General features: G+C 46.5%; 1 protein-coding gene across 4 annotated transcripts in view; it reads left to right on the top strand.

Moving 5' to 3' along the window:
- The window catches only part of sema3d (sema domain, immunoglobulin domain (Ig), short basic domain, secreted, (semaphorin) 3D), a 272045-nt gene that overhangs the window by 242587 nt on the left and 16619 nt on the right, over nt 1-12839 (top strand). For all 4 annotated transcript variants that reach the window (XM_052033599.1, XM_052033596.1, XM_052033597.1 and 1 more), the window contains exon 17: nt 1975-2111. In XM_052033599.1, the coding sequence (XP_051889559.1) occupies nt 1975-2111 (137 nt within the window). The remainder of the gene's footprint in view (nt 1-1974; nt 2112-12839) is intronic.

The following is a 12839-nucleotide window of genomic DNA, read 5'->3' as shown; positions in this document are numbered from 1 at the left end:
AAAATGATCTAATTTATTGCTAATATCTTCCTGGTTAGTCCCTGATGGATTCTGTGATGCAGAGAAAATGTTAATGTTGATAACATTCCTGTAAAACTGACAACACCTCCAGCACGATTATTCTCAACACTGCTGCCCCACAAGGCTGTGTCCTCAGCCCTCTGCTCTACTCCCTATACACTCGTGACTGTGTGGCCAGATTCTGCTCTAATTCCATCTACAAGTTTGCAGATGATACCACCGTTGTAGGCTGTATCTCAAACAGCAATGAGGTGGAGTACAGGAAGGAGATAGAGAGCTTAGTAACATGGTGTCATGACAACAACCTTTCCCTCAATGTCAGCAAAGCGAAAGAGCTGGTCATTAACTTTAGGAAGAGGAGCGGTGCACATGCACCTGTCTACATCACATGTACTCTGTACTGTTATTGTTTTTACCTGCGCTACAGCAATGCACTCTGTACTGACTCAATGTAACTGCACTGTGTAATGAATTGACCTGTACGATCAGTTTGTAAGACAAACTTTTCACTGTACCTCGGTACAAGTGACAATAATAAACCAATACCAATACATCAATGGTGCTGAGGTCAAGAGGGTTGAGAGCTTCAAGTTCCAAGGAGTGAACATCACCAATAGCCTGTCCTGCTCTAACCACCGTCGGGTCCGGTTATTTTCGAATCCACGGGTTCTTTCAGGAGTCCAGGAATGAGTTGAAAACAAGTTGGTGCTTCACAAAGTTTTATTGGAAAGGTTAAAACAAAGAAACGGTCACAGAGCACATGGCACTAGCTTTGATGAGCCGAGACAAAGGGAACAAAAGATGAGCTCAGGCCAGGGGAGACAAGCAAGAGAGAGATTAACAAAAAGTGACACCTTTTATACCTGAGATAAGAGATGCTCCTTAGCTAACAATAGTCCAATCGGGAAACCTTTTAGGTACTTGAGGCCAAACCAACCAATGAAAAAACCACATATTCACCTGATGGACAAACCAATAAGCTAGGAAGCGGCCATTCCTTGTGCTGCCACTTGAGATGTATTAAACATTATACATGCTTAAAAAACTAATTAAAACAGTTAAATCCAACACCACATAGACGCCATGGCCAAGAAAGCTCACCAGTGCCTCTACTCCCTCAGCATGCTAAAGAAATTTGGCATGTCCCCTTTGACACTCACCAACTTTTATTGATGCACCATAGAAAGCATCCTATCTGGATACATCATTGACTTGGTTCGGCAACTGCTCTGCCCAGGACTGCAAGAAACTGCAGAGAGTTGTGGACACAGCCCAGTGCGTCACGGAAACCAGCCTCCCCTCTATGGACTCTGTCTTTACCTCTCGCTGCCTTGGTGTAGCAGCCAGCATAATCAAAGACCCCACCCACCCGGGTCATTCTCTCTTCTCTCCTCTCCCATCGGGCAGGAGCCTGAGGGCATGTACCACCAGGCTCAAGGACAGCTTCTATCCCATTGTGATAAGACTATTGAACAGTTCCCTTATACAATGAAATGGACTCTTGATCTCACAATCTACCTTGTTATGACCTTGCACCTTACTGTCTACCTGCACTGCACTTCCCTGTAGCTGTGGGACTTTACTCCGTATTTTGTTATTGTTTTTACCTTGTACTACCTCAATGTACTGTGTAATGAATTGACCTGTATGATCGGTTTGCAAGACAAGTTTTTCACTGTACCTCGGTACAAGTGACAATAACAAACCAATACCAATATTTCCTGGCATTCCAGTTGTTTTTCTGGAATGACTGATGCCTTTGGCTGAAGTTATCTAACTTGGCTCGAAGGGGCATGTAAGGACAAGGCTGCCAGCGGGAAGTTAATTTACCAACCAGACCACATCCCAACAGTACATGACCCAACTTTCCCCTTGACAGACATGGTGTGTGTCCTGATGTGTTGACGTTGTACCAGTTGTATCTGTTCTGATGTCACCGCTTGTGATCGACAGGTATGAACAAGGAGAGTGAAGAGAAGCTGATCTTCGGCATTGAGTTCAACTCCACTTTCCTGGAGTGTATCCCCAAATCTCAACAAGCATCGATCCAGTGGCTTGTTCAGCGGTCCGGGGATGACCATCGGGAGGAGGTAAGCTGAAAACTGTCCTGGAGCAGGGGGGATTGTTCCCTGTGCTAATCTGTGTTCAGTGAAGTTCTTTTCATTCAGAAGAGGCCAAGTGCCAGGCTGGTTGTGAATGGAGGCCTTAGGGAGATGGGTGGAAGGACGGACTCTACTGGGAAGGGGGCAGGAGAATGGAATGCTCTGAGAGTCTCAGTCCAAGGCTTGTCCCATGGATGAAGGCCAATGAACCAATCTGCCAAACGTGCGTTGTCCGTGGGATGTCTGCTCCCATAAATGAGCGGTGACCTGGAACTCACAGAGGTGAAGTTCAGCCTGGTCAGAACGGGGAGGGTGGTTCAGGCTGAGTCTGGCTCCTCACTGATGGAATATTAAATCCTGCCCCATGACCCACCGCACAGATCAGCACGAGCACTGGTGTGTTGGCAGCAGTGGTGAAGCCTCACTGGGCCTGTTTCACAAAGTTCATGCTTATTGTCGTGGTGTTTATACCCTGGCGATGTATGTCCATGAAAGTGAGCTCCTTGCAGCAGCAGCACAATAGGTTACAGATGCGACACACATAAATTACAGAAACAAATTTACAGAAATTATTCATAACTTACATGACACAATAAACAAAATTAAAAATAACATCAGTGCAAGTTGAGGGAAGTACAGTCCCAGGGAGAATTTGGGGTTTTCAGGTGGGTTCTAGAACCTGACAGCAGTGGGGAAGGAGCTGTTGTTGAACCTTGGAGTGTGGGTCTTCAGGCTCCTGTACCTCCTGGCTTCCTGAGACGTCCCCTCCTGTAGTCGTCCTCGGTGGGGAGAGCTGTACCCGTGGTGGGAAGGCAACTTTTTGTGTCAAAGTTTCCTGCTCTGCAGTTGAGTTATGACCCCACTTGCCACCTGTGTACTCCCCCACCTGTGTACCTCCCCCACCTGTGTACTCCCCCACCTGTGTACTCCCCCACCTGTGTACCTCCCCCACCTGTGTACTCCCCCACCTGTGTACTCCCCCCTACCTCTGTACTCCCCCCACCTCTGTACTCTCCCCTTGCACTCACTGACCGATGGTGTCGATGGTTTCCTTCAGAACTAGTGCAGGGCGAAGAGCAACAGTGCGGGGCTGGGTGCTCCTGATGGACTGTGCTCTCGGCAAGTCGGTGTTCCCACCAGGAGGCCTGGTGATTTGAGGGACAGACCTTCAACGTTTGGCTGGTCTGGGGGAGCAGGAATTCGAAGCAGCTCAGCTGGGATAGGCATGTGCCCCAATGTGGGCAGTTGGTGCAGTGAGTGACTGTGAGGAAGGACTCCAGGGATCTAACCAGGTAGGGGTGAGGGTCCTGTGCTGACAAACACCAGTGCACATCCTAGACTCTCAAAAACATGGGAATCTTTGCCCGTTGGTTGGTCCTGTGGTAGTTTGTGCACAGAGTACACACTGCATAAACCTCTTTGCAAATGGGACTAGATTGGATGGGAATCTTGGTTGGCATGGAGACGTGCTCTCTGACTCTATGACCACTGACAAGGCAAATGGGGTCCCATGTATGTTCTGGGATCTGACTCCGTCACTCCTGGTGGGTCACTGGAAACCTAGAGGTAGGCCGAGTTTCCATGGCACTACCAGGAACCAGATCACTCTTTTGGGGAGCTGTCCCCCCGCATCCCCACAGTCCTGCTGAGTCAGAGCCAAAATAATCTCCGAAATCACTCGACGAAAGCAAAGCGTTTCACAGCATCACTGCTTCACCGTTCAGTTCTGCTGTTCGAAGGACCAGGGCTAATACTGAGTGGTTTCTGTGCCGTTTGTATGAGTGTTCTCACGCACGATTAAGCATCACTGACTTGTGAGGACAGAAGTATTTCAGTCTGGCACTTCAAAGCTGCGCTGAGTGTTTGTGCACATGTTCGGTGTGACTTCCTTTGTGTTGCTTTAAAAGCTGCTTTGATGTTGTGTAAACATTCAGTTTTCTTAAGTGCCAGCAGAGCCGGTGTTACTGCAGGACACAGCTTCTCCCACACTTGATTTATGATCCTTCTGATTTTTACGCCTCCACCAAGAGCCATCCCGGCCTGGAATCACCTGCAACCAGACTGATTCTGATTGATTTGCACAGGTTCAGTCTGAGATCTGGAGTCATCGTAACCGGGCTTCATTCCCCACCATGTCCTGCAGTTGTGGCGATGAATGTCCCCAGTGGAGGTTGGAGTTTAGAATCATGGGATCCCAGAAAGGTGGTAATACAGAAAGAGGCCATTCAGGTCATCAAATCCGTGCCATTTGGAGGGTCTCCCATCCTGTCCACCCTCCCAGTACTGGGTCCGGACCCTGCAGATCACGGCTCTTCAAGGACGTGTCCATCTACTGCTCAACCATGCTGAGGGGTTTCCTCCTCCATCCTTTCAGACTTGAGTTCCAAACCTCACCACCCTCTGTGGGTAACATTACTTCCTCACCTTCTCTCCAACCCTTCCACCAGTTACTTTATGTATCAGCTTCCTGGTTCTTAAACCCCTCTGTTAAGGGAAAATGAACCCAGCCTGTGCAACCTTTCCTCACAGCTACACCTTCCAGTCCAGGCAACATCCTCGTAAATCTCCTCTGCCCCCAATACTGTGTAATTGCATCTCTCCTGTGACACACAGTGCTCAGACTGTGGTCTTACTGCTGCATACAGTTCCAGAATAACCCCTCTCCTCTTGTATTCTGTTCCTCAGAGAATTAAGGGAAGCATCTCAATGCTTTTGAACCTCCTTATTGACCTTTCCTGCCTTTAAGGATCAATGAGCGTACACTCGACAGCAGACTGTTTCACTGGCACACTATCCGCCACCATGCACATTCGTTCCCTCCACCACTGGCAGTAGAGTGCACCATCTACACAATGTGCTGAGTTTCACACCAAGACACCCTTGTAACACCCACCTGAAGGAGAAGGGTGACGAGCACGTGGGAATGTTCGACCTGAAGTTTCTCCTCCCAGTCACGGTCCGTCCCAACTGGGAAACATATCACTGGCCCTTCACGCTCACCTTCACCAGAAGGACTGCAGTTGTTCACAGTGGTGAGTCACTGCCGCATTCTCCAGAAAACCAGTGACAGGCCTGCACTAATGACTTGGTGACTCGAGTTCAAATCCCACCAAAGCAGGCGGAGTGTTTAAATTTCGTTAAGTACATCAGTCACAATAACCCCGAAACTTTAGTCACAGAGACACAGAGCACTACAGCACAGAAACAGGCCCTTCGGCCCGTCCAGTCCATGCCGACCTGATCTTCTGCCTAGTCCCATCTACCTGCACCCGGACCCTATCCCTCCAAACCCCTCCCATCCATGCACCTATCCAAACTTCTCTTAAATGTTACAATTGAACCCCCATCCACCACTTCCGCTGGCAGCTCGTTCCACACTCGCACCACCCTCTGAGTGAAGAAGTTTCCCCTCAGATTCCCCTTAAATATTTCACCTTTCACCCTAAACCTATGACCTCTAGTTCTAGTCTCACTCAACCTGAGGGAAAAAAACCTGCATGCATTCACCCTATCTATATCCCTCATAATTTTGTATACCTCTATAAGATCTCCCCTCATTCTCCTGCGCTCCAGGGAATAAAGTCCTAACCTATTCAACCTTTCCCTATAACTCAAGTCCTCAAGTCCCGGCAACATCCGTGTAAATTTTCTCTGCACTCTTTCAAGCTTATTGATATCTTTCCTGTAGGTAGGTGACCAGAACTGCACACAATTATCTAAATTCGGCCTCACCAACATCTTGTACAACTTCAGTATAACATCCCAACTCCTGTACTCAATGCCCTGATTTATGAAGGCCAAAATGCCACAAGCTCTCTTTACCACCCTATCTACCTGTGATGCCACTTTCAAGGAACTATGGATCCGTATTCCCAGGTCCCTTTGATCTACCGCACACCTCAGAGCCCTACCATTCACTGTGTAAGTCTTACCCTGGTTTGTCCTCCCAAAGTGCATCACCTCACACTGTCTGCGTTAAATTCCATCTTCCATTTCTCAGCCTATTTTCCCAGCTGGTCCAGATCACTTTGCAATCTTTGATAGCCTTCCTCACTGTCCACTGCTCCCCCAATCTTGGTGTCATCTACAAATTTGCTGATCCAGTTTACCACATTATCATGCATTCTGTACTAACTCAATGTAACTGCACTCTGTAATGAATTGACCTGTACGATCGGTTTTTAAGACAAGCTTTTCACTGTACCTTGTACAAGTGACAATAATAAACCAGTACCAATAAATCATTAATGTAGATGATAAACAACAATGGACTCAGCACCAATCCCTGCAGCACACCACTAGTCATAGGCCTCCAGTCAGAGAGACAACTTACTACTACCACTCTCTGGCTTCTCCTGCTAAGCCAGTGTTGAATCCAATTGGCTGCTTCATCCTAAATGCCAAGCGACTTAACCTTCTGGACCAGCCTCCCATGTGGCCATGGAGACAACGTCCACTGCCTGTCCTTCATCGATCTTCTTGATAATCTTCTCGAAAAACTCTATAAGATTAGTTAGGCATGACCTACCACGCACACAGTCATGCTGACTATCCCTAATTAGGCCCTGTCTATCCAAATACTTATATATCCTGTCCCTCAGAATACCTTCCAATAATTTACCCATGACTGACATCAGGCTCACTGGCTTATAATTTCCCGGCTTATTCTTAGAACCTTCCTTGAACAGCGGAACAACATTAGCTATCCCCCAGTCCTCCAGCACCTCACTCGTGGCTAAGGATGACTTGAATATCTGCCAGGGCCCCTGTAATTTTTGCAATGGCCTCCCACAATGTCCGAGGGGCACCTTGTCAGGCCCTGGGGATTTACGTCCTTCATTCACCTCAAGACAGCACAGTACCTCCTCAGTAATCCGGATACAGTCCATGACCTCAATTTTCTTCTGCCTCAGTCTTTTGTCAAACTATCTAAATCGCTACTGTCCTCTGAGAAAGGAAACCTACAGTCTTGTGTAGATGTGACTCCATACAGACCCTCGAATCTGTCAGTTCAAGGTTAATGAACGTTAGTTTTGCCAGTGACACTGACAGCTTATTATGGAATGTCGAAGCTCTCGGTGGGCCACAGGCGGTGGAGAGTGGTCTAAAGCCCTGTGGAACTGGTACAGATTCCACACAGATCCACACTGTGGGATAGTAATGGTAGCTTTTATCCATCCTGAGTAATTCTGATATTTTTCATGAAGGTGATTTCAGTCCTGATGAAGGGTTTCAGTCCGACACGTCGACTGTTCATTTCCTTCCATAGATGCTGCCTGACCTGCGGAGTTCCTCCAGCACTTTGTGCATGTAGATACTGTAAGTCCATGGATAGGAGAGGTTGAGAGGGCTATGGACCAAATGCAGGCAGATGGGACTTGCTCTCTGGGCAACACAGTCAGTATGGACAAGTTGGGCAGAAGGGCCTGTTTCCATGCTGTATGACTCTGTGACTCTATATCTACTTCTGTGTTGTCATTGAAACAAGAGGCACTGTAAAAGAGAAGCTCAGACTTCAACAAGAACAGCACCAGATTTTGTCCACTGATGTATCCTAAACGCCACTGACTGTTCATCGGAGGACCATCCCACACTAGTTGAGTGTGATGGAAGTCTATCAGACCAGTGAGATCATCAAACACCTTTCCTCTTCCATACACAGCATTTCAACAAATGCCTACGGTGAATGATCCATCCAATTCTACAGCTGAAGCAACGGATGTACCTGGTTCTTTAACGAGGCTTGTCCTCAGCCAGGCAACTGTTCAACAAGGGTTCACGTGGCAGAGCTTCAGATGAAAATGAAAGCTCATGTCAACTGGTGCAGAGTCCAGCAAAAAAATTATAAGTGGGACGAGGCTGCCCTCATCGACGTCGACATCAGGTTGTCATGTTACCAGTTACCAGTGCAAACAGCATCAGTGTGCATTTCAGAAAAAGGTTTTATTATTCAATTACTGGACCCATAAACAGTCCTTGGTGATGGCTTATGGATGGCACTGCACACAGCTGGACTGCCATCCACTGGCCCAACAGACGCACACAGCACCCAGCAGGAAATTCATGGATCTCCTGCAGCTCACAATGTCCCTGATGTTTAATTACATTTGATTTCTTGTGTAAACTGACTCGTGCAGTGAGCAGAGAGAGAGTGCAGTGTGTTCCAAAATCTAGGGAATATTTAAGTTTTGTTATCAAATAACCAAACCCAAATCTGGGAGAGAGGAGGGGGTGCAGCTGGTGATGACAGGGCAGCCTTTTCATATCTTTCAACTGAACCCTTGTTATTCCTGATTGTTTTGAATTTGGAAGGAAGATCTGTATCCTACTGTGCACTCAGTGCCTCAGCTTGTCCAGAGGACTTTACAGCCAGTGACGTACTTTGGAAGTGTGGCTGTTGATGGATATGAAAAAACATGAAAGGCAGTGCATGCACAGCAAGCTCCCACGACCACCAATGTCTCAATGCCAGATAATCTGCCCTTGGCTCGACAGATCCATTGTCCAAAATCAGCAGCAAGACCGAGACTCTTTGATTTTGGATTTTCTTTGTTCTTGCCAGATATTTTCCTGTTATCTGATTGCAAAGTAAGGTCAGCGCATTGGACAAGGTGGCATTGACTAGGAGTGCAGTAACTAGATGGGGCATCACCAGCCAAACTTCCAGCAATGTCTGCTTCTCAAATAATTCTGATTGTGGATAGCCGGGGATTGACTGGATTTGTCCTGTGTACAGGACATCCCTGGGCAGTACTCTACATTGAATGAAGGTCTACAAACCTGCAGATGCTGGAGGTCTGAAACTAAACCAGAACATTCTGGAAACACTCAGCAGGTCAGGCAGCGTCGGTAGAGAGAGACAAACGTAGTTAACATTTCAAGTCGAGAGCTGGTGTTCTGTCAGAGTGTCTTTGACACAAAACGTTAACGGTTTCTTTCTCCACAGATGCTGCCTGACTTGCTGAGTGTTTCCAATGCTCTGCTTTTTCAGCTTCCCACATTGGAAGATGCAGGGCTGTAACTGTACTGATGCAGCCGGCTCAGAGAGGCAACTAGTTCTGGAGCAAGAAACAAACTGCTGGAGGAACTCAGTGGGTCAGGCAGCGGCCGTGGAGGAGAATGAACAGTTGACGTTTTGGGTTGAGACCCTTCATCTGGACTAGTTCTGGAGCTCAGGTCTTCAGCAGTAATGCCTGGAGATCAGTACTACAGCTGTGGGTCAGGGAGGTTTGCAGCGTTGCCACAGTTGCAGACTCAGAAGCCGTTTCCGTTTTAGCCACTCACTGCCTCCTGGTTTATGTTGAGGACTCCTCATTGCCAACACCAACAAGTGAAGCTTGTATGTTGCTGCCCACAGTTGCTTGACAGTTTCATTTACCTCCATACATTCGCAAATGGTAATTAAGATAAATTGCAGCTTGTACCAAAGAGATGGTGGGTGGGGGGAAGGAAGTGGAACTAAAAGTGCCTGAGGAAACCGGTGAACTTCAGCCGCATCTGACATCAATCTTTTGGTGCTGACTGGAAGAGGCCAAACTCCTGATAGAGAAACACCTGAAAGCTGTTGGAAAGAATGCTCGCTCAAAGACAGGTGCTGTGACATCAAAGGTACCTGGTAGCTCTGGAGAGACCCAGCCAGTCAGTGTTTAAATTGGAAGGAACATTTACCCAAGGCTGTTTGGAACGATGTGTCACGCAAGCCAAACGCCCTCCTACAAAAGGCATTGGGAGCAGCAGAGGAATTATTACATTTGGAAAACAGCTTTGCTCATGCTTTGAATATTTACACGTAGAAAAATGTTTGTCCAGAGGTACAAATGGCTCTTGAGTTGTGCTATCAAAACCCTTTCACACAATGATAAACATCTTCTGTCCTTAAACAAACTGCAGTGTGAGTGATGCTGACTCTGGTCTGCAGTGATTAATTGGCAGAGAGCTGTATTCTTGAACACTGGATGGTTTGACATTCACCGAGCAGTAAATGTCAAGGTTATGACTGATTGCTGTGTTCAAATGAAACAATTGGCAATCCTGACCTTACGTGGTGCTGCAGGAATATCCAGTAACGCTGTTCATCATTAAATAAGAGGGGTTCAGGGATGTGCACCTGCCCAGACCACATTCACTTTCACAACAAATATCTAAAGGAAGCACTTCCTGCAGTATTTAACCTTTAGTCATTGGCACTAGGGTAAGGCTGTGAGTGAAAGAATCAGATGATCTCAAGAATATTGCAGAAAAGTAATGCGTTTTAAGCAACCTACAATACCGTTTTCGTTCAATAGCACTGATTAAAACTCCAAATAATTTTAAATGGTTTTCTGATATTTTGCTATTACGTGGTGATACGGCAAAATCTCCACTGACAGCTCACTGTCCTCTGGAACATAGAACACGCCATCGATATTTTCACATCTCACCTGATGCTCTTCAATAATACTTCAACGTCCTATGGGGTAGTGAATCCCTGGAATTCTCCACACAAGGTTGGAAATATTTAAAGAGGAGGTGGATCAGAGAACTGAGGGAGGTGTGGTACTGGCACAAAGAGTTGAGTCCTGAGGTAGATCAGCCATGATCACAATGGGTGGTGGGGCAGGCTGGAGGAGCCAAGTGGCCTACTCCTGCTCGGTTTTTCTTGTGTATTCTTGTGTACATTAACATATGGATACTTTGGTTATGACAGGTAGATAACATTTATGTAAAGTCACGGTGTGTGCCACTGAAAGTTAACTGAAGCAGGTATAATGTCTATAATGAGGTTAATGGGAAGGGAGTTGTGGGGACCTGATACAGTGGCCTAGGTTGTGTGTTATGTGAAGGGACACAGATGCAGGTATGTCCCCAGTGATCCTCCACTGCATTTTTGTATGTTGTCATTGGGGATAGTTGGTGTGGCTCCTGTCTCAGTGTGCCTGAGGTGAGGTTGAGGACACTTGCCTGAATTTTAGGCTGGAATCAAATTCTGTGCAGTGGGAAGTGGGGAGGGGATTGGTGTAAGTTTTTGTCCAGCCAGAACAATGCAAAGCCCATGAGAGTGGTGGGGTGGAGAAGGACTGGGAGACATGGTGGTGGGGTTAGATTTGTTTTCAGGATCTGGGTGTTGCTGGAAAGACCAACGTGTATTGCCCATGAGCTGAAAGAATTGATAGGCCATTTCAGAAGGCGGTTAAGTCAGATTGAAAGAGCTTGAGCCACATGTAGTTCTAGACTGGGTGGGCAGAGCAAAATTCCACCCCTGATTTCAACTCCTGTCTTTGGATTGTTAGTTTGGGTATCTGGATTCTTTGTCACTGAAACAGCACCATTCACCAACAGTCGCTCAGGAAGCAAAATAAAGATCGAGAAGGAAGATCAGATTGAGAGAGATAAGAGATATGAAATAGGATTTAAGTTCTAAATTAGATTCTGAAAGAGTGAGACCCCTTGTGCAAAATTAAATGCTCAGGGGCGGAGAGGATGTACAGCAGTCATTATGGCTGATTACACCATTAACGTCATACCACACTTAAATCCACCATCCTAACTCTTTTTGCAGTGTTTATTGGATATTAATTGGAAAAATTTCACAACTTCACACCCATGCAATGCAAACAGTGACAAGTCTGTCAGTCTGCAGAGAAGAAAGCTAACTCAGACCAGAACTTTGGGATTCTCACGTTTCATTGTATCTGTGTGTGTGCCAGCATATATTGAAGTAATAAAGAGTGCAGCCATTCTGTCTTCCACTGTAACAATCTAGATATTGAAGCATTTGAACCAGGAACAGTGCAGGGAGTTGTTCAAAACATAAAGTCAGATGTCGGACTTTTTAATAAATCACTATCAAGGAAAAGATGAGAGTAGAAAAAACAAAACCCAATGTGGCAGCGTAACATGTGCTAATAATAAACCTTATCCACCGAAACCTTGGGGAGGGTGAGAACCTTTCAATCTGTTCATTCTTTAAGGGCTGTGTTTGAGAATATTTTAGATACTAAAATTCAACAAGGATTTATATCATTGATAAACTCTGACAGGCCTGTAATCTTTGAAACTTTGTTAAGATCTCAACATTTTTTTTACCATTGTGTAATAACCAAGAGAACTAAAAGAACATGCACGTTAGATCGGGTGGTATCTACACCCACACAGAGAAGGTGGAGGGGACAGAGGAATTGTCTGTGATTGGATGGAGACAAAGAGAGGCCAGAGAGTCATAGAGTTGTACAGCATGGAAACAGGCCCTTCGGCCCAACTTGTCCATGTCAACCAAGTTGCCTCACTGAGCCAGTCCCATCTGCCTGGGTTTGGCCCATATCCCTCTAAACCTTTTCTATCCACGGACCTGTCCAAGTGCTTCTTAAGTGTCGTATTCGTAGCCGTCTCTACCATTTGTGGCCGACTGACACAAATGGTGCTGCTGGTTGAGAGAAGGTGGTGGGGCTTTGTTAATCACAGGTGATCTGTCTGAAGGAGGTGTGGAGAGAAGAACATGTATGAAACCAGAAGAGAGGGAGCGAGAGAGACAACTGTGAGATGTCCAACACATCTGTTGCTGAAATAAAAGAGAATGCTTGAAATACTCAGTAGGCCAGGCAGCATCTGTGGAGAGAGAAAACTGAAGTTAATGTTTCAAGCTGATGACCTTTCATTGGAACTGACGTGTACTGTCCCACACTGGAGAGGTGAATTCTGTGCTGGGTCTTGAGGATGATAATATGCTCCAGTCAGGAG

Source organism: Pristis pectinata, chromosome 19 (assembly GCF_009764475.1).
Source record: "Pristis pectinata isolate sPriPec2 chromosome 19, sPriPec2.1.pri, whole genome shotgun sequence".
In the NCBI taxonomy this organism is placed as follows: Eukaryota; Metazoa; Chordata; class Chondrichthyes; order Rhinopristiformes; family Pristidae; genus Pristis; species Pristis pectinata.
This window is presented reverse-complemented; position numbering and strand designations above follow the sequence as displayed.